At 46.0% G+C, this 21,742-nt stretch overlaps 2 protein-coding genes across 2 annotated transcripts; both read right to left on the reverse strand.

Annotated features, from left to right (window-relative positions):
* Positions 1-854: 854 nt before the first annotated feature.
* LOC136547485 (transcription factor RF2b-like) lies at positions 855-9,651 on the reverse strand. The gene is made up of 4 exons (XM_066539424.1): positions 9,011-9,651; positions 6,670-6,802; positions 1,716-1,800; positions 855-1,487 (listed from the first exon to the last, which is right to left on the reverse strand). Exons 1-4 carry the CDS (start codon positions 9,529-9,531, stop codon positions 1,102-1,104), a joined length of 1,125 nt encoding a protein of 374 aa, XP_066395521.1. The 5' UTR covers positions 9,532-9,651; the 3' UTR covers positions 855-1,101.
* A 4,189-nt stretch (positions 9,652-13,840) lies between these two features.
* LOC136542801 (B3 domain-containing protein Os07g0679700-like) lies at positions 13,841-21,330 on the reverse strand. The gene is made up of 12 exons (XM_066535407.1): positions 20,895-21,330; positions 19,836-19,917; positions 19,507-19,608; positions 18,709-19,439; positions 18,426-18,522; positions 17,717-17,891; positions 17,264-17,340; positions 16,745-17,158; positions 16,555-16,604; positions 15,996-16,109; positions 15,433-15,500; positions 13,841-14,977 (listed from the first exon to the last, which is right to left on the reverse strand). Exons 1-12 carry the CDS (start codon positions 21,047-21,049, stop codon positions 14,172-14,174), a joined length of 2,871 nt encoding a protein of 956 aa, XP_066391504.1. The 5' UTR covers positions 21,050-21,330; the 3' UTR covers positions 13,841-14,171.
* Between the last annotated feature and the right edge of the window lie 412 nt (positions 21,331-21,742).

Consider the following 21,742-nt stretch of genomic DNA (forward strand, 5'->3'; position numbering starts at 1 on the left):
GCCACCCCCGACAAGGGCCTCCCTGTCCCTATCTCCTCCGGTGGCTGAGCTGGGTTCTACGGCCTGACCGTGCTAGACCTCGACTACGTCATATTCTCCTGAAAGAAGGGGTAGAAGCAGCCGGAGGCCATGATCTCAGCAGCCACGCCAACACTGGAGAAGCTGCGGCTGGCCAACATCGCCTTGCACCATGCCAGCCCCGGCGAGGGCCTCCCTGTCCCTGTCGCGTGGATCATCCACGTGCCCAACCACCGGTGGCTGGAGCTGCGCTTGACGGCGCTGGCTCTTGGGAGAGCTTGAGATCCATAACTTTGACTGTGCCACATTTCAGGTGGGTGCGAGAACATATATCACCATCAATGCATAAAAGCTTTTCACAGAGGCGTTTTTTTATTTCCATAAGCAGGCAAGTGGACCGCCTCTAAAAAATAATTCTGTTAATTATCTAGTATCCAAACACCCTTACAACTAATAGGTAGATAGTGAATTGTTATCCAGCTAATATTAGCTATGTGATATTAGCTAGCCAACTATTATCAGCTAATGGATCCAAAAAGGCTCTAATTATTTCAAAATTCGATAAGAAATGTGGGCGAACCAGTCACCACAAACAGAAAGTGTGCAGGCCACTTCCCGCAGCAGCTACTGCTGAAACAACACACTTCGTGCACACGCAGTCAGGCACGGCAGGGTACAGTTGGGATCATCAAAAATATCGCTAGAAATTAGCACAGCAACACAATGTACACATTTCCAGAAGGAGATATCATGATTGTTATTAAGTTTATAACAAAACTAAAACAGGTGGAGAAAAAGGAATTTTGCAAAAAAAAAAAACCAATCACTCGGTGCTCTTTCAGCCCCTAGCTCGAAACAACCAACAATACCACACAACAAACTCGAAACCAGTACATCAATGTCCCTATAGAATCAGCCACCACGACAACAACGAATGACAACCGATCAATGTTAACTAGATATAACAAATGGAATAAAAAATAAGCCTACAGGGAAGGAGGAAGCAGTTCAAGGATGTCATACTATGAACAAAAGAACTCTAAGCCAAACGAATGCTTCTTGGAAGGCAAATGTATTGTATAACTAGAAGGTGGTATTGCTTTCACCTGCAGATATAGAGCTGCCCTCCGACTTCACCACGACCTCTGCCTCTGACTTCACAGCCATGGAACCTTTTCCGATGTCCAGCCCCTGGAGCCGCCCAAGCGAGTCTTGCTGCATCATATCCGAGAGGGAATTGGGGTGGGATAGCATCTGGTGACTCGGGACATTCAGTGGAGGCTGTTGGAAATGATGCGGCAGCTGAATATTTCCATGCTGCTGAACTGTGTGTTGCTCCGAGAGCTGGAAGAATGAAGGGCTGTACGAGATGTGCTGCATTCCCATATTAAATTGTTCGTTGGACTTCGACATCTCACCTGTTGCTATCTTAAGCCTCTCCACTTCCTGCTTCAGTGCATCATTTAGAGCTGCATCGGTATGGATATTTCGTCAACAAATAACAGTCATCTGAGAATCAGTGCAATGGTTGCAAAATTTACAGATTGTTCAAGCACTACTAAGTACTAACTAACCATATGTTGACATGGTACAGCTTCTGAAAAAACAATGCATCAGCTACCTAATATGAAGCTAGGCTGCAACAATGGGACACCCTCCCACATGAACTTATTACGAAAAAATGAATAAATGCTCACCATCACGCAGTTGAGCCTGCTGCTCCATGGCCTGCAACCTTATCTTGAGCTCAGCATTTTCTGCCGAAAGTCCAGTTGTGTCTCTCTGCCGAGTAAACAAATCAGTGTGAAGGATATTAAGCATATTAATACAAGAGTGAATTGCATGCCTGGACCCGAAAGTATTATGCGATTCTCGTTTGGGTTGGTCTATTTGGCTCCCTAACATATTTTAGTGATCTTATCTCGGTCCAAAGTAGGCATGGATGCGATTTAAGCAAAAAAAAAAAAAAACTAAACCAAGTCAAATCTTTATTTCATCATTCTCCGCTGATGCCTCAATCGTCTGACATGCTCGGCACAGCGAGCCTAAGCGGTTCGGAAATGTCATGGGCCTCCCACTCAAGCACCTCGTTGCGGTAGGTGGTCAAAATCAGGTCAACGAGGTCGGGAAGGTGCTAGGGGCCAAGAAGGATCCAGTCAGTTAGGGGGCGGTTAGTCTTCTCTTTCCTCTCAACTCAGCGTCGTAATTATCCCTCTTCGCGCTATCCGGCTTGCTTTCCTAGTCAGCATAGCAGCACAATGTTGCTGGCCCAGCACACCTCGCGCTCTAGGTTGCCCTCGCCTTGCTAACCCCGGCCACGTCAGGGTGCTCTACGGCGAACCGCAACACGCTATTGTCGATCCGTGCAACGATGTTGAAGGTGTGGCAGGCCAAGTTCTCATAGCGGATGGGATCCAATTGTTGTGCTAGCATGTATGGCATGGCTTGCAACCCCACCACAGGTTGCATCACGGACCACTCCACGGCGAGGCCAACGACATGGTGATGGCCCCTATGTGGAGCGGCACACGTCAGGGGGTCATGTCCCGGTGCGTGCCTAGGCGGCGGCGATTAACCAGCAATGGGGCGTCGAGGCGTGATGACGGCAGGGCGACGACATGGGGTCATAGCAGCTCCGATTTAGGCAGTGATTGCCGAGACACGTCGAGTGGGCGCGGTGTCTGGCCAGGCTGTGCACCGAGCAACAGCATGTGCAGGTGCGGCAAGGCATTGCATGGTGCAGAGCATAGCGGCACGGCTAGCTCTGCCGCGGAGGGTGGCAACTGAGAAGTTGCCCGAATGGCACAATGGCCAGGCGACGGTGCACCTTCCTCGTCGAAAAAGAGAGCGGGAGAGAGGATTGGAGGAAATGAATGAAGATGGTCTCATGCGTCCTTACCTGGCTATGAACTCGCCCGCTGGCTCTAGACGGTCAAAAAGAAGAGGATGGGGAGTTCAGGGATGGTGGCTCGATGGATCTCTCAGGTGGCTGCTACAGTCCAAGGGCACAAGTCCACACGTTTCAGGCATCAGGAGGGTTTCTAGGGTAGTGGCGACAGGCCCACCCCTCCTTGGCATGCGCACTACGGATGCTCGGATTGAGGACACTGTGGACTCCGACCTGTAGCGTCCACGTGATCACCTTCAGTGAGCGACCCGAGCTCCACAAGATCATCGGCGAGGTCCAAGCTCAGCGACGACCCTAGCGCAGCCACGACCTCCATGCCCACCTCCTGCCATTGCGCCAACTGGCCCACTCGCAGTCCTCGTGGCCCTGCACCCGCCTACCAACGCTGCCTAGGCCCACTCATGTGCGAGGCATGCCGGCGGGGACCTAAGAGTCAGCGTGAGAGGTGGGGAAAAAGAAAGGGGCCAAGGTGAATAGATAAGGCAGGCCCAGCGGGTTTTCTGCTTAAATCATGTCATCCACTACAGGCACGCATGTCGCACATGACTTTACCAGCCACGTGGATGGCCACATCAGTTCATGGGCGTTGTTGTGTCAAGTTTGGACCAGAATGAGATCACTTGAATATATTAGGGAGCCAAATCCGTGATTTCATAGTTTGGGGACCTAGACGAGAATCGCATAATACTTTAGGGACCGGCCGTGTAATTTATTCTGAATACAAAAGGCATGGACACATTGCTCATAGATTCAAAAAACAGAACCAGACAAGATCTGCTGAAAGTGTTGGCCCAATTGGATCTCAGATTCAGATCTGAAACTACCATAGAGCAGTTTAACCCTTGGCCGCTTGGATTGAATGGAAAAATGCAATGGCCTAATTTTACAGTGACACTCCCTTGCCCTTTATAGGCAAAAGGAGACTCCCACTTGCCACAGCATATTCCAACCACTAAAGTAGATGCTGAGCATATTCCTAACACTAGGCTTAGAAGCCAAAGAAAGTAAAAGGTACAGGAAAAATAAGATATAAGTACTTTAGCACTAGGCTTATCTATCAATCTCCCCCTAAGCCTTGTGCCGAGCACTGGAGGTGATCTACTGTAGCCCAATCCTCTCCCTCATCTCCTGAAACTTGGACTTCCCCAGCAACTTGGTGAGAATGTCAGCCAACTGATCAGTAGTGGCAATGTGGCTGGCCTTGATGCTTCCGTCCTCCAAGCAATCTCTGATGAAGTGGTACTTGATGCGGATGTGCTTACTTTTTTCATGGAAGACAGGATTCTAGGCCAAAGCTAGAGCAGACTTGATGTCCACCTTCAGCTCAACCACATCCACCTTCCTGCCAAGGAGCTCTGCCAGCATCCTTGACAGCCACAGCACCTGTGTTGCGGCAGTGGTGGTGGCGATGTACTCCGCTTCACAGCTTGAGAGGGCCACCACCTTCTGCTTGAGGGACTGCCAGCTGACCAAGCAATCACCGAGGAAGAACATCGTCCCAGTTGTGCTCTTGCTGGTATCCACATCGCCGGCGAGGTCGCTGTCGCAGTAGCCGACGAACCGCGCCATGTCGGGGGCCCTTCCGTAGTGAAGACCGTAGTCGAGGGTGCCCGTCACGTAGCGCAGGATTCGCTTGACGGCCTGCCGATGCTCCATCGTCGGCCGCTCCATGAACCGACTCAGTTACCCGACGGCGAACGCGATGTCCGGCCAGGTATGGACCAGGTAGCGCAAGCTCCCAATCAGCCGCCGATAATGGGTTGGATCGACCTCCGTCGTGCTCTCCCGACTCAGCTTGAGCTCCTCCATCGGGGTGTGGGCCGGATTGCAGCCTGTCATGCCGCCGAGCTCGAGAATGCACTTGGCATAGTGGGTTTGGCAGAGAGCGATCCCGGTGGCATCCTAGCGTACTTCGACGTCGAGGTAGAAGCAGAGGAGGCCGAGGTCGCTCATGTCGAACTACCACGAGTGGAGCCTGCTGATGAAGGTCAAGCTGCAGGCCCGGCAGCTGTGGGAGGCGGTTCACGTCGACTACGATATCAATCGTCGGACGCTCGAGATGTTGTGCGCCGCCGTCCCACCGAGCTCGGCGCCTCCTTCACCAACAAGGCTACGGCGAAGCTAGCATGGGAATCGATCGCCGCCGACGTGAACCGCCTCCCACAGCCGTCGGGCCTGCAGCTGGACCTTCATCAGCATGCTCCACTAGTGGTAGTTCGACTTGGTGAGCATCAGCCAGGGCGTTCCCTCGGCGGTGGCGTGGTCGGCGCGGCCGCTCCCCGAGTAGTGCAAACGGTCTACCGCGACTCCGGAGCGAGAACACCCTGGCCGATGCTCACCAAGTCGAACTACCATGAGTGGAGCCTGCTGATGAAGGTCAAGCTACAGGCCCGGTGGCTGTGGGAGGCGCTTCACGTCGGCGACGATCGATTCCCACACCAGCTTCGTCGTAGCCTTGTTGGCGAGGGAGGCACCGAGCTCGGTGGGGACGGCAGCGCACAACGCCTCCAGCGCCCGGCGATCGTCGTCGTAGTCGACGCCGCCGACGTGAACCGCCTCCCACAGCCGTCGGGCTGCAGCTTGACCTTCATCAGCAGGCTCCACTCGTGGTAGTTCGACTTGGTGAGCATCGGCCAGGGCGTTCCTGCTCCGGAGTCGCGGTAGACCGTCTGCAGTACCGGGGAGCGGCAGCGCCAACCACGACGTCGCTCTGGTGACGGCGACTGGCGGCGGCGCCCGACCGGGCTACGCGATCCTCCAGCTGGCTCCGGCTCCCGCTCCATCTCGACGCGCAGTGCTGCGGCCGCGGCTACCGCGGCCTGGGCCGCAGCCACTGCCTCTGCGGCAGCAAGGCGCGCCGTGCGATCGTCGGCTCTGGCACCCGGGGCGGCGTGCGCTCTCGCGATCTGGCTGGCGGTGGACATGGTGCTCGCTCACTCAAGAACCCTCTCGGCTCTGGTACCAAATTGTTAGCCCGATTGTATCTCAAATTTAGATCTGGAACTACCAGAGGGCAGCTTGGCCCTTGGTCGCTTGGATTGAATGAAAAAATGCAATAGCCTAATTTTACAATGACACTCCCTTGCCCTTTATAGGCAAAAGGGGACTCCCACTTACTACAACATATTCCAACCACTAAAGTGGATGCTGAGCATATTCCTAACACTAGGCTTGGAAGCCAAGGAAAGTAAAAGGTGTAGGAAAAGTAAGATACAAGTGCTTTAGCAGGCTTATCTATCAGAAAGTACAGGGTTTTATGCTTAAAATTTGAAGTTGCTAGCATAAGATTAACCAAGTAAGAAGGTGCTTATTGCAATGAATTGAATCAATGGGGATAGTATAGTCGCCAAAATTACAGTGCTTTTACTGCCATCGACCAAGTATTACTATTCAGATCTCCAACCGTTGAGAAAACTATATAAAACAACCCCAAGGAACATTTCGCCATAATCACTACATGTGGCATTAGTCAATACTCAACACTATCACATAAACTATACTAGCATGTGTTATAGATCTCATTGCATGTGCATCAGTCCAAAGAAAATATTATACTAACCGTTGATTTGTAAAGCAATTGGAGTTTAGCTGATACAGGTTACAGGTATGGACTATGGAGTGCAGCTGGTTGCACAGTATATAATAAATAAAGTGTCACTATGCACCGTGTTATTTTCACACTAAAATAAATGAACTGAACACGGTTCAGCAATACATGAGGCAGGCAGAAGGATGAAAGGCACCTGGAACAGTATCAGCTGCGCTGAAAGAGTAGTAGCCTCTGTCTGAAGAGTTTGAACCTTCCGCTCCAACTCTGTTATATATCGAGCTTTTCTTTCCTTTGACCGTGCTGCAGATTGTCTGTTTGCAATAATTCTGCACAAAACCCAAGCTCAGGAACTCAATAGGCATTCATAAAGTATAGGTTACAAATACAACAAGCTGGTTAGATGATTTAGGTAAAACAAAGTTGACTTGGACAGATCATACAGTCAACTGATTAAGATAATTTATAGGTAACGAAATAAAGTTAAAACTAGTTGACTTAGATTTACTAATCTGTTAAGATAATTTAGGTAATGTAGTAAAGTTCAAACATTTGACAAAGACAGATGAAAGTTAACTTCCTAAGTTCAAACATCATGGGTGTGAATACAAAGATCATGAAAAATATTCACGACAGTTTGCCTACGCTCCAGTAACTTAACAGAATTTCTCATTGTATGTTCTTCTGCCTGTCATCCAAAATTTCAAGGTATAACGCTACACACAGATCTGGGAAATTAATCAAAATATGGTTGTGCCACAGAAGCAAGGTCAAAAAAATTAGTAAATGCCAAATAAAACTTAATAGCTTCAACAAGTTTCAACAATCACATACTGAAAAGAAAATCAATCAAATCCCGTTTGGAGCTCCGTCGCATCTGTTAGCAGCTGCAGTGGACCTATTAATCTAAGCTAAATTAGTTGCAAATCTGATAGTGTTTGATAGCACAAATGAATAACATGGTTTAAGTGTTATTTTATTTAGCACTATTACAACAAATATCGCCTGATATTAGATAAGTTAAATATTGAACAAATATTACAGAAATCAAAATGTGGCTGCAATCTAGGGGCAACTGTACCAGCCAGCAAAATGTAACCCTAAATTATAAATACAGGTTTACACAGCTTGCTTGTAGTGCAAACTCTTGGGAAAATACTAATGTCCAGTGCAGTTAACTGGAACAGGAAAAAAATATACTTGTGATGTAGTAGAACTAGAAGGCACATTTAACAGAGTATCAACATTCACCCCAACTTCATTTAACATGTCGGAGGGCCTTAGGCATGACATAATAGGAAGATAATGACATAAAACACTGCATGCCTATTTAATATAAGACAATTTTCTGCCGTTTACAGCCTCTTTGCTGATTTGAGAACCGTTGACAATGAACATCCTCTTAGCTGATTTAAGAACCTGTTTCGACAATGAACAACATAAAACAATCTTCAAGAGAGATACTAGCGTACCTAATAAATACATCGATACTAACAATGTTTATGTGAGTAAAACTGGCTATGCTATCTCCGTTGTATCAATGATTGCCAATACAGAAACGTATCAACGATAAATAATTAAATGTTACCAAAGTCAACGAGGACTTGAGGTCTTGAGGAGAGCAAACATGGAAACAATTGCATGAATTATCACAAGAGAAACACCATATCATATAGATTGGCCCTAATACAAAGTTTTGACAAACAAAATCTAACCATCTCCAGTGTAACTTTAATATACGCCAAAAGGGAAACGATAGTTGTAGCATATAATTTTGTGCTAGAAAGAACCAGTTAGAAGTATGCCACGCTACTTATTGAGCATCTTGGAGGGAATCTAGATAACGCGGAGTGTCCAGCGAGGAAAACATTGCAACAAAGCAAATAAATGTTGTATCCTGCCTCTTCTGATCTCCATCTCTGTTTATTTAAGACTAAATGAACAGAAGAACCTTTAAGGACCATGACACTAACCAACTAAACAAATACAGACACCTCAATAACGTTAAAAACATGGAGAAAATGCCACGAAAGTAATTCAAATTGATGCCACATCCCGCCAATTTCGACCTGTGCCTTCTGCTTATTTAAGGCTACTAAACGACACGAGACACCTTTACAAACTAAGACACTAACTAAGCAAACAAACAATGACATCTCAGTAACTTTTATGGGTGCTTGCTTTCACTTGGAAAGAAACCTAGTACGTGACAAGGATGACCTAGCTATCCAATTCAGTTGGTCAGCTTGCTGCAACCCTATCCGATAAGCTGCCTTTCACTATCCCCATGATTCCAGACCACGTCTCAAGTAGTTGGCAAGACTCACAGGTGGCTATGCTTCTTCTTTTTTTCATTTCGATGCACACAATACCAAAAGTCATTAAGCATTATGCGGCTTTTCCATCAATATAGATCACAAAAAGTAAGAGCCATCTCACCTGCAACTCTACCAACCAAGCAACTACCAAGTGCTGTCCTAAGCTAGTAGTGACAGAATGCGAGGACGGTGGCAATGGACGAAGGGAAAAGGCGTCACCTTTTGGCGCGCTTGGGGTCGATGGCAGCGAGCTCGGCGAGCTGCTCGGAAGACATGGCCTTCTTGGCCTCCATCACCTCTCCGAACAGGCCTCCGCCGCCGTCCTGCTGCCCGCCTGGGCCGCCGGCGCCGGCCCCCATCCCGAAGCCGTCGAAGGAGGCGCTGTGGCGGTGCCTGGCTGGGCGCGGCGGCGAGGAGGTCTCGGCGGCGCGGTCGCGGTCGGCGCCGGCGATCTTGTCCAAGTCCATGAAGGTGGAGAAGAGGTCGTCCTCGGAGCCGATCTCGTCGAAGCCGCCGCCCCCGCCACCGGCCAGGTCGTCCGGGAAGCGGAAGGCCACCTCAGATCTGGCGCGGCGGTGGTGGCCCACGCGCGGCGGGGGCAGCCCTGCGCCCGGCTGCGGCGGCGGCGGCGGCGCAGGCGCCCCGCCCGGGACCGGCGGCAGCGGGCAGGGCAGGTTGAGGTTGGGGCTACGCGCCGGCGAGCGCTGCGGCGGGTCGCCGGGCTTCGGCGGCATCGCCATTGCGACGGGCAGGTCTGCTCCTCTCTGTCTGTCTCTCTCTGGTCGGCTGGGCTGTTGTCTGGGTCGGGGCTCGGGAAGCGCACGCGGCTACTCTACTCTTGGCTAGCTGCTCTGCTAGCTACTAGACAGTGGCGTGTTGGGTTCCGAAAGAGAGTGGAGTGCGTGCGGGATCTGGGAACGAAGGACGTGGGGTGGGGTGGGCCCCCCGTAGTCGTAGTCATGTGATCGCCCACGGGGTCGGCTGCCTTGTTTCGGGCTTCAGTGGGCTGGGCACATCAAGAAGAGTTTGAGCATATAAATGGGCTGCATGTAAGTCCTTAATGTCGTGGATGGTGCAAGTTGCTCAGAGACCTTTTCCTTTTTTAATTAATGTTGCTCAGAGACCTTGGAACACTAGCGAGAACAGGCTCTGCTAAAAATATATATATAGGGACTTTGTTCTTTCCCAGCATGATTAATAAAGAGCGGTGATGCTTTTTTTCTAAAAAAAACTAATAGGAACAGGCTACCATCGATTATTTTGAAAATTTTAAAATAGTTGAGTTATATTAGGAGTACAATGGTTTGTTTATACGAGTGAAAATACATCAAAATATAACATGGAAGGAACTAAAAAGAAAGAAATGCTCAGGCGAACCTAGCAAAAACATAATAATTAATTTTCTCTTCTCTTCTACACCAAAAAAGGATGAAAGGATATCGTCTGTCTAGCGAAGATCGCCCGGGCAGGCTGTTCGGCTGGTATTAAAGCCGACTGATAAGCCGGCTGAAACTGTTTTGTTGTAAGAGAAAAATACTGTAGATTCTAGCTGATAAGCCGGCTGATAAGTTCAAGCGAACAGGCCCTTCGTCGCCGACTAGTGGACCCTCCACATACAGACATACTACACATGTGATTGCCCCGTCCTCCTCACTCGCTATCGCCTTGCTTCATATAAATCAACGTGGTTCAGCTGTCTAGTGGGACCTTGTCCACCAAGGTTCAAACCCTGGTTGTCGCATCTTTTTCTGGATTTTTACATAAAATTTAGGGTACACGTACGCTTGCGCGTTCGGTAGTACTGTGCTTTTTCCGCGCACTGGAGGCTAGAGAGCCTCCCAATCTCTTCTTTATGGCCCCGTTCGTTGGTCTGAAACTTAGTTAAAACTGGCTGAAAAACACGGTTCCTGTCAAATTATTGTGAGAGAAAAACACTGTACCGCCTGAAAAAAAAAAGAAGCCAAACGAGCCGAATATGGGGTAAGACGAACAGGGCCTATGTGTAAACGGACGTGCACACTTGTGTGTGCGTGCGGTGTGTGGAGTATGTATAAATTATGCGCGTCCAAGTTATACCCGATTATCAAGCAGCGGCCCTCGCTTTTCAAACCCATTGCCTGCGTCACATTGTGATGCTGTGTCGCACCCATTGGCGGCAGTGAAGCTTGTCGCCCGTTGCCGCTTCTCTCGGGCCCAAACGTTGTCATACTCATGCGCCTCCCCCCTAGCCTAGATACCCTGAGCCCACCTGGCACCCGATCCGCTGGAGTGAACACTCACGCTCATAGCCGATGTCGCGACTGTGGACGACGTCAATCAGCATGTTCGCTTGTTGGGTTCAGCCAGCCCAAATCAGTCAGCCAACAGTATTTTCCTCTCACAACAAACCAGCACCAGCCAGCCCAAATCAGCCCAGAAACCAACCAGCGAACAGGTTGAATTTCCTCAGCTTATTCAAAGCTTATCTGAAGCTATACCTAAAGAGATAAAATTTCTATCCGACTATTTTTTCATCCTCCTCTTAACTACCAGGGGTAATGGAGAGTTTCTTCCATCCTGTTTTTTTTTACTTCCCAAGCTACACCCACGCCCTCTTTTCTCGTACATGACCCGTACGTATGACTCATACTCATACAAGTTAGGACAACTCGCGTCTAGCAACGATAAATACGGCGTCTGATTCCCATACGTATCGTGTCACACTTTTATGTATCTCGTATGTGACCCAGACTCATGATTCGCACTTATACGAGTTCGAACAACTTGTATGAAACGATAATACATCCTAATTATCGAGTTCCGTTATAATGCACGGGCACGTTTGTTAGTCTCTAAAAATGATAAGGGCCAGCAACAATGCTACTATAGTATCGCTGCTATTTTTGCTGCTTTCGTAGTTGCCGGAACTATGTGGTATGGATCAGCAACTACCCCAATCGAATTATTTGGGCCTACTCGTTATCAGTGGGATCAGGGATACTTTCAGCAAGAAATATATCGAAGAGTTAGCGATGGGTTAGCCGAAAATCTTAGTTTATCAGAAGCTTGGTCTAAAATTCCCGAAAAATTAGCCTTTTATGATTATATTGGTAATAATCCGGCAAAGGGGGTTTCTACGAAGAAGCTAAATAAACTTAAAAAAAACTACCTTACAACAGAAGTTTTTTTAGTAGTCCACTTTGACTAATAGATCCCAGATCATCAATTATCAGTAAAAGAAATACAAGTAAAGCAGTACCGAGTCGTGCGCAAAGTTGTATTTGTAATTTAAAATACTTATCATAGCTAGCAAATCCTCTTATGCTTTTCGTAGGCAACTCTAGAACTAAAAAACTCATATTTGAGTACTATAAGAAAATCTTATTTATTCTCCAACTAATATATCAACATGCTGATGTGAATATATGATGCTGCTTTGGTGACAAGTAGTTCTCAGCATTTTCACACATCCAAATGTCTAACAAATTGTTGTTGCATCCTCTGTTGGGCTGGCCCAGCAGCAATTGTTGTGCGAAGCGAGTGACGCCCTTGAGTGGGAAAAGTTTATTTTAACTATCCTCGAATTAGTTTTCTTCCTAAACTCGAAAACCGGATAAATTACCTGCCTCAACTTTTAAAATCATTTTATTTTACCTTCCTGGCCCTGTTATAGGTGGTTTCAAAGGCGGTTTTGTCTTTTTTTATTTATTTATTTTGGCTGAATATTTGAAAAATCAGAATAAATCACAGAAAAATCATAAAATGGAAAATGTAATTTTGTCTACACAGTAAACATATAATATGGTATGCTTTAGTACAAAGTTTTTACTATAACTTTAGATTTATGTTTTTCTGTAATTAATTCATAGCTACAGTTCTATGGTCCAATTGTGGTAAAAATTTTATGGTCATCAAATTATTATATGCTTTAACTGTAGTAAAGATTTCATACTCGTTTCTATTTTTACACACTTTTAACTATTTTAAAACTATTTAGCAAGCATAAAACTAAATAAATCTATAACTCAGTCATATATGATCCAATGAGTATAAATTTTTTAATACAGTTCAATCATATAATAGTTTTCCCATCATAAAAATTTCACCATGATTGGACCATAGAAACTCAAGCTTTGAATTAATTATAGAAAATCATAGATCTAAAGCTACAGAAAAAACTTCATACTAAAGCATATCATATTATATATTTACTGTATAAATCTACTCATGGGCAGTCCAAGAAAATTAGATTTTCTATTTTATGATTTTTATGTGATTTACTATGATTTTTTAAAAATTCAGCTGAAATAAATAAAAAGATAAAGATAAAACCGTCTTTGAAAACCACCTATAACCAGATCAAGAGGTAAAATGAATGGTTTTAAAAGTTGAGAGATGTGGTTTTACCCGATTTTGAAGTTCATGAAGTAAAACTATACTTCAACGATAATTCGGAGAGGTAAAATGGACTTTTTCTCTTGAGTGACACCCTTACATAGTAACGGGCCAGGCCAGTTTTGCGCAGCGTCGCGCGCGCGTGTTACTTTCAGTTCGGGGCATTGCATTAGTACCACCTCGCTGGTCTAGCTATGTTGCGGTACAATGGAGAAGCATATAAGGAGGACCAGGCTTAGGGACGCAGCCGCGCGGTGAGCACAAAAATTATTCTTTCGCTGGACGGCATGTTCCTTTTTTCGAAGGGCTTTTTGGAAGGGCCTCACAGTTCGAATTAAATTCTCTTTTAAAATAATTATATAATACATATAAAGTATATAAAATAAAATTGAATTTGCCAGTTGGAAGCAAAGTTAGTTTTTGAAAATGAGAAATTGAAATTGTCATAGTTCTCTTTTGAAAGTTATCCGTTTTTTAAGTGTATTCTGTCCCAGACCCTGACATGTACAGTACATTTATAACCTTCTGTAGACAATGCAAGATTGATACTTTCAGCATCAGTAAAAAGGATCTACGAATGCAGGATGTTTTTTTTTTTCTGTGAAATGAACTGATTCCTATAAAATCAATGACTCGTTAAATTCCTGTTTTCCAAAAGGGCCTTTAGATGGGATGTACAGTACAAATCAGGTATATGTGGGTTATAGAAGCCAAAGGTTTAAGCGTTATTTGATTACAACACCAACCAACACAAGAGCATCGTGGTTACAGAACTTTTACAACATACAACCTGGGGTTTGGTTACACAGCCTCATACGTACACGTAAGTTACTCCAGCCTCCACAGTAGAAGCAACTCCATGAAACCCAAACCCTACAGAAATTTGATTTAGAACTTTCACATCAAAACTCACCAGCTTTTCCTGAAAAAAACCAAGAGGAGCCGATAAGATACACACGTCAAAGCACACTGACAACACCCATCAGCCACAGACGCACGCACGCCGTCAAGTAGCAGCAACAGCATCGTCGGCAGCCTTGTCCTGCTGGTTCTCGCCAGCCTCGTCGATGGCCATGGCGTCCGGTTCCCGCTCTGCTGATGCTGATGCGACGCGGCCCTCGTTGGACGTCCGCTCCTCACTCTCCACCGGAGCCGGTGGGACTGTGGTCGTGCTGGAGCTGCCACCACCTTGCTCCCCCACCAGGCTCGTCAGGCCGTTCTGCTTCATGTAGTTATCAAGGGGCCGGCTCGCCACTTCCAGGAGGCCCATCATGCTCACCGGCCGGGGCTGCTGCGCGCCATGCTGTCCCTGGTCGCCACGGACGGCAGGGGCAGGGTGGAAGTTGAGGTCTATGTGCCCCTTGTTCATGTCGGCCACCTTGTCGAACATGGTCACATCACTGTTGTCTCGGAGGGTGTCCAGCGTCTGTGGGGATCTAGACAGGTTGCTCCCCTCAGGCTCTTCTCTGTTCACCCATGCGATCTTCTTGCTCGCCTCTGCCTCCTCTCGCTCTGACTGCCGCTGCTTCTTCCTCATCATCAGTGTCTTGAACCGACGCTTGACCGTCATGCACACGTTGCAGGTGCACGCAGGGTTGTGCTTCGGGCCCTTGCCGCTGGGCGGCTGGATGCACACAATGCATGTGCAGCCAGGGCGATGCCGGGGGTGCTTTGTGGTTGTCGCGATTGAAGCGGTACCTTGGTTCCCGACTTCACCAAATACTGCCGCACTGGCCAAGGCGTCAAGGCTGGATGCATCCATTTCAGCGACATTCAGCTTCAGACCATAGCTGCCCTTTCGCCTCCTCATCTCTGCAATGTACATTGTATGAGCAAAAGGTGCAGTATGAGCTTCTCCTCTACAAAGCTGACTTATCAAAATGCATCACCAAAATATATCTGCCTCACTTCCTCATTAGTCATTACTAACCAATCAACTGTTACATTGATATCCCGATGCCCTTCCTTACACGACACGTCTTAAACATCTTCAAATTTTGTTATAAAAAGAAAAGGCTGACCCTAGGGGAAAGACCTCCCCTGAGGCATTGCAGAAATTTCCTCGAACTGAAGGGTTGAGAAAAGATACCGAAAGCTGGCTACCCCGGATGTGTATCTCTGAAGAGTTACACAGCAAGGGGCCTTTTTTGCATGCAAGCCAGGGCTTGAACCCTGACCAGCAGCCTCCCAACTGGAGGTCCTACCACTGTGTTATCACTGTGTTTAAAATTTTGTTTTCAAGGTCAGTAAACATAAGTAAATCGTACCTTCATACTGCTGCATAACACTTCGCAACTCTTTTGGGGTCAACTCTTCAGGTGCAGAGCAGGAGCAGCTGGAACAGTTGAATTTAAAGTATAATGAGAATTAGTAGGAGTAACAAAAGTAAGAATAGAGCAGCCCAGCAAGGGAGTAAGGGACAGTGTCACAGACAAATAGCCTCCAGAAAGAGATAGTGTCACCCTCTTAATGAAATTCGTACATGCCTAGGTACGGTCTTGAAAAAAACAAGGGACAGCGTCACAGACAATTGGCCTGATGCCAGCAAGTTTTTTCAATACGAATTGTTGAGAGAGATACGAGAGAAAAGAGCATCTTTCAAAGTACATTAGCAAATCCAGGATCAAGTGTGACTGAAATTCTGGATTGACCAAGACTGCGGATAAGACAAGACCGTAACATGAAATGAAACAGATCAGATGAAGACCATATAAATTCATTGTTCCACACCAATAAGATTATCATGCCAAAGTTTTGGAATTTTAAGACTAAAGATTGATCGGATCACACATTGCCCAACACATCAACAGAGAACACAATATAGCATTACCATTTTGGGTCCCATGAGTTGTCGGTGCATGTCCATTTGGATGCAACAATAACATTAAGAGGCAACCGACGCCATTTTGAGCACTCATCACATTGAATCCACTGATCTTGTTCCCTACAAATAGAAAATCAGAAATTTGACATAATTGGCACATTGACGCCAAGTCGCCAATGATGTACATGACTTCCATTTAGACAACAGACCCTCAAACAGTATGACGACTACACAGTTAATGCAATAGGTGAATGAATGTCACCACTTTTTCAATTGTTCTTTTTCATTTCCACCTCTTAAAGCATTATGACATTTCTTTTTCATGGAAGGTCTATAAAATTCAATCTCAGGCATTGTCCTAGAATTAGATGTGTCTCTCTTATAGATTGTCCTAGAATTGGAAGAAGATCTTAAGACATAAGTAATTTCAGGTTTTTTTATGTTAGGGGAAAGGTATTTAAAATGTGTTATGAAAAAGTACAACTCATCATGGATACTATTCATCATCACTCAAAAGTAAACAAAAAATAATGATACTGTATCTTTTTTCCGATCATTTACATACCCTGTAGCACGGATGGTGAAAATTGATCTCTTTGCAAAGACAGGGGGTTCCTGCATATATGTACTATGGTTAGAGCAGGTTGAAGGTCATTCAAGTATTTTTGCGATGAACAAAGATCAGATTTTTGTGCCTGGCAGAGAGGATGCTCCATGATTTGGAACAAGAACAATGAAATGAATAGCAAACTTACATCATATTCTTCAAATTCATAGTCCTCAATCATCACAACAGTTGGCTTTGCAGTGGGAGCAGGGCGCAACAACTCTTGAGCCTCTTCCCAGGTAAGCTTTAGTTCCATGGCATCTTCAGCATCGATTAAGAACCTCCTGCTTTTGGAACCAATATTGCGACTATGTTTTTGTAAAAATTGCAAAGACCCCTCATCTGGCCTGCTGCCAAATTTATCTGCCTTATTCCAACTGACATCCCCATCAGCTGAGTTCATAAGATGATCATATAGAGAGCTTGGATGGAGATCTGCAGCTCCCTTTACTGAGTGAAGAAATCCAGGATAACCACTTACTACTCCTATGTTCTCATTTGCAGTAGAAAAGAGTGTCTCACTGAGAAGGGAACCATTTGCAATAGCTGAAATATGTGAGTCCTGTGTAAAAGTAATAAACAAACATTGAAGCAAAAACATGAAAAAGGAGATGAAAAACAAGCACTTGCCACAACAACAGATTATCTGATGGATAATCTAACTTACTGGCAGACTGACAGTATTTGTGGCCTTCCGAAAGCCCATAACAAGTTTCCCTCCAGGATCTATACGACTAAAGGTCACTGCAGAAAATAACCACAAAAAACAACAACAACAACAACAGCAACAGCAACATTCAGAGAGCATGATACATGACATAATACTACAACAACAACAACAACAACAACATAGCCTTTCAGTCCCAAGCAAGTTGGGGTAGGCTAGAGTTGAAACCCACCAAGAGCCCCAAGTCAAGGTTCAGGCACTTCAATATACATGACATAGTACTATTCAGCATAATTTACTATAGCATGGATGGCATGGAAACCATGTGACAAATAGTAAGAAGCTATACCATATACGTAGTATTAAAAACAAACTTCAATCAAGAAAGAAGTGAAGTGCATGCTTGCAAATAGATGCTTCTGATCATGTCCAAGGAAATAAATTCCTAATTACCTGTATCGCCAGCTTGTAATTGCAAAGACTGTATGCATGGTGTAACACCCTCCAAGACGTACATTCTGCTGTTATTATTTGGCCAAAACCTAAACTGAAAATGCCATTCTTTTCCTCTTGCATCTTGAATTGTCAAGGGACGACCTTCTGGTTGAGAAATTGGGGGGAAATATGCCTACACAGAGAACCTTGTTAACTCAGGATGACAGAAACAATGGGGAAAGAATGCATACAGAAGCAGCTTCCTGCACTAGCAGTAATTTCGTGAACAGAAGCAGTAGACCACAACAATGAAAAGATGCACATTGATTAATTGTTTACACGAGACTAAGTATCCATGGACATATACTATAGGAACTCGAATAAGATCATTGCAGTGCTACCATAGATATGATAGTGGTTCACCATTAGGATGCATTTAGGTTGAACAGTAAGTGCAAGACATTGCATAGATCAGTTTTTCCATGTTAACATATACGCAATGTACAGGATGACGATCCCCTTCGTATATGGTTTCTCATACATGGATGGTATATATGTAGATCCTATTGATCCAGGACAATACCATGTTTATTTTTGTAAAATCTGGACAGGAAAGTCAAATGCTTTTGACGTTCCTTCCAAACTAACTTTTGGAAGATAAATCAGCAATATATAATAAAAACATACTTAAATTATTAAAAGGAAGCCAAACAAATGTTAAAGTTACCTCAGCACAAGCTTTTGGAAGAACAAGGCGCCCTATGCGGCCTGCATCACTCGCACTCAGGACCTTCTCGAACAATGGAACGATTGTGGAATTTGAACTTGCAAATTATAGTCAAGGAAGATAAAAGAAAACCTACATCTGTCACAAAAGGAATTTATGCAGCATATTATACGGGTTTAAGCCTAATGAGCTATTCTGGAGCCTTGTATTTATAAGTTACTAAATGTCAGAGATCAATGTCACCAGGAAGTTGACAATTTCAAATGTATGAAGGCAAGGATACTCTCCAGATATTTGTTGCAGCTCTTGGTCTGTTATTCTTGGCCAATACCGAGGAAGTAATTGATTGCGGCCCCTTCCCTCAGCAGGTGGTCTAGCAACACGAAGATGCGGAAACATGTCTCTCGTTGGATCAAAAGCAGCACCTTCACCAACCCTTGGTGGTCTGGTCAGGAAATGCCGAGCCCTCTGTGCTTGCTGAAAGGGAGATAGTGTAGTGGCAAGTTCTCGTCCTTCAGCAATGGCTGTTGTTGGCGATAGAATAGGTCTTTCCGCTGTTGAAGTAGCCTCCATCCTGTTTCCATTGCTTGCAATACCTAGGCTCATGCTCAGACATGCCTCTGAAAATGATTCACTTGTTGTGCTATCTGTAGTTGGATCCTTATTGCCATCTCTTCGAGTACATTGGGGTGACTCTAATGCACTTTGAGACCTAGTTAGGAAAGGCCTTCCCATATCCCCAATACTAAGGGTTGGTTGTTCCCATTTAATCTGCCTTGAACCATTCTCTATCTCTTTTTGTCTCAAGATGTTACTGCTTTGTCCAGCCTCTATGCCTTTCACCATGAACAGGTGATTGCTCTTATTTACAATAGCAATATCATCATTTCTGGAATCCAACATTAGAGAGGGTGGCTGTTCAAATTTTCTACTTGACAATAACTCGTCCGTTTTACCGAAAAACCGCAGATTATTTGGACATGGAAAAAGCTTCGGAACCACTTGGCCAGAAGCCTGTAAAAAGTACAATCAGAATATTTGAAAAGGGAAGGTGGATAATGTGACCAAAAAAGGAACTTACAGACTGAGCTGCTGAATTTTTCATGCACGTGACACACTGAACTCCTCCACTGTCAAGTAGATCATAAGAGTTCTTTGAAGCAACACACCCACAATGGAGGCGCTGAAACAGTAGAATTTCATAAGAATACTGTTGCATTACAGTTCAGCCCAAGAATTTGCAGAATCGATTCCTCTGCAGTCGACCGCATGGTGTACTTGTCACTGGCAGGTGGACCTGATGACCTGCCAGTGACAAAGTCACTAGACACCAGGGACTCGACTACACTCAACTGCAGAGGATCTCATCGTAGAATTTGCATGTATTTGCGGCTTGGGTCACCACCTCACCTTCCCACAAAATGAGCAGTCTCTCCATCCTGATTCCTTTTGGTGAAATATATCACAAAACACAAACTGTTCATATGCCAACCTAGGCACACCAGAAACCACACAATAGAAATTAGAAACGGGCCAATCTAGTAGGAATTAAACAATAATAAGGCTTTCCTAAGAGAGAGAGCAAAAAAGGATGAAGCAAAGCAAAAACGATGAACCGAATCCTTAAAAGAAACAAATTCTTATCTTATTGTTAAAAAAGAAACATGTACTTCCTATAATCAAATCAAATGGTGAACAGAGCATGAAGTTCCTGCAAAACCAATATCATCGTTAAAGGTGGACTGTTTTTTTTTTTTTGATTCGTTAAAGGTGGACTGTTGGCACCAAGCAACAATTTTGATCCAATCCCATAGCACAAAGTAGGTGAGGCAAATAGTCAGTCGCCTCTACCGAACAGAGATAAGGCTCATCCCTGACACCAACCCGGTCAGAACTCAGAACTCATTGGGGGCAAATCCACAGTGACTGATGCAAATGTCAGTGCACTTCTCGTTTTCAGTGACGAACCTATGAGAGTCCGAGCAGCTGAACACTGACGAAATTCTCAATAGCTAGAGGGTGGTGAATCAACAACTGCTACCAAATCGCTTCGTCAGAATTCTACGACCCACCCAGGCACTCTTCCAGCAGTTGAGGCATAGTCAACGCAACTTCCGGAGTCTCTACACGTTCCAGCTCGGCACGGTTTCCGCATAAATCCGCTCGTTTGTTGGGTTTCGCTAGGGAATCCACTACGACGACGAATGATGCGCAAATCGCCGCACCTTTATACAGCATCAGGTAAAAAATCACGTCTTTTCTTCTTCTATATATTACATCTAAAAAAGAAGCAAAAAGGGGGAACAAAGTCGCAAAGCATCGAAACGCAAAAAGGGGAGGACTGAGGAGAAGCCGAACGGCATGAACCAATTCCGATTCATCCATCCAATCCAGGTGCCCCATTCGCAGGAGGACGCTGGCGGCGCATAGGACAAGAAGAGCGGAAAGGGAGGAGGAGATGGGCCGTACCCGCAATTGTCGCAGAGCAGGGCGAAGCCTCCGGATCGCAGCGGCCAGCCCTTCCTCCAGTCCCCTCCCACCCCGACCACGGACGACGCCGGCCCGCCGCAGGCCGGGTTCATGCACCTCTTGGCCGCCGCCGCGCCGCCACCCGCCATAGCCATGGGCGGCCGGCGAGCGCAGGCACTCCTCTGATCAAAGGTCAGCTGAGCAGGCTGAGCGCATCGCCCACGGAGAGAGAGCGAGAGAGTGAAAGAGGGACGGGCCGAGAGACGAGACGAGCCGGGACGCTAGAGGCGGTGGGGGAGGCGTAGCTTTCCGGTGGATGTGGAGGGGACAACGAACGCGCGCACCCAGCCGCGGGTGGTCGCTGCTGGCGATTGGTGCATGCGGGCGAGGGGGATCAGGGGGATGGACGGGGCGAGGCGGCGAGGAAGCCGTAGTGGTGGTTGTAGTTAAATAAACTAAACAGCAACAGCCCATCCTCCTCTCCTCCTCTCGGCGCTGTTGTTGCTAACGACTGATAAAAAAAATACTCCTAGTACTGGGCCTGGCTTAGATCGCAAATTTTTACGATCGGGACATTGTAGCATGTTTTGTTTGTATTTGACAAACTTTATCCGATCATGGACTAACTAGGCTTAAAAAATCCGTCTCGTGATTTACAACCAAACTGTGCAATTAGTTATTTTTTTTACCTACATTTAATGCTCCATGCATATGTCTAAAAATTGTTGTGATGAAGAGAGAGTAAAAAAACTTGTAATTTGGAGGTGATCTAAACGAGGCCCTGTTAGCACAGAGAGTAGTGCTCAGTCACTCACTCGCAGGGGAGTTGCAGGTGGAGAATTTTTTTA

The sequence above is a fragment of the Miscanthus floridulus genome, chromosome 3 (genome assembly GCF_019320115.1).
Source record: "Miscanthus floridulus cultivar M001 chromosome 3, ASM1932011v1, whole genome shotgun sequence".
Lineage (NCBI taxonomy): Eukaryota > Viridiplantae > Streptophyta > Magnoliopsida > Poales > Poaceae > Miscanthus > Miscanthus floridulus.

Excerpts from the sequence above, each read along its gene's own strand:
- LOC136542801 (XM_066535407.1), bottom strand. The coding sequence starts at position 21,049 with ATGGCTATGGCGGGTGGCGGCGCGGCGGCGGCCAAGAGGTGCATGAAC. Across the intron at positions 19,440-19,506 it reads AAAATTCAGCAGCTCAGTCT|GCTTCTGGCCAAGTGGTTCC; the intron begins GTAAGTTCCTTT and ends TACTTTTTACAG. Across the intron at positions 17,159-17,263 it reads CAAATACTGTCAGTCTGCCA|GACTCACATATTTCAGCTAT; the intron begins GTAAGTTAGATT and ends ACTTTTACACAG.
- LOC136547485 (XM_066539424.1), bottom strand. The coding sequence starts at position 9,531 with ATGGCGATGCCGCCGAAGCCCGGCGACCCGCCGCAGCGCTCGCCGGCG. Across the intron at positions 6,803-9,010 it reads GACCCCAAGCGCGCCAAAAG|AATTATTGCAAACAGACAAT; the intron begins GTGACGCCTTTT and ends GGTTTTGTGCAG. Across the intron at positions 1,801-6,669 it reads CGCAGCTGATACTGTTCCAG|AGAGACACAACTGGACTTTC; the intron begins GTGCCTTTCATC and ends TTTACTCGGCAG.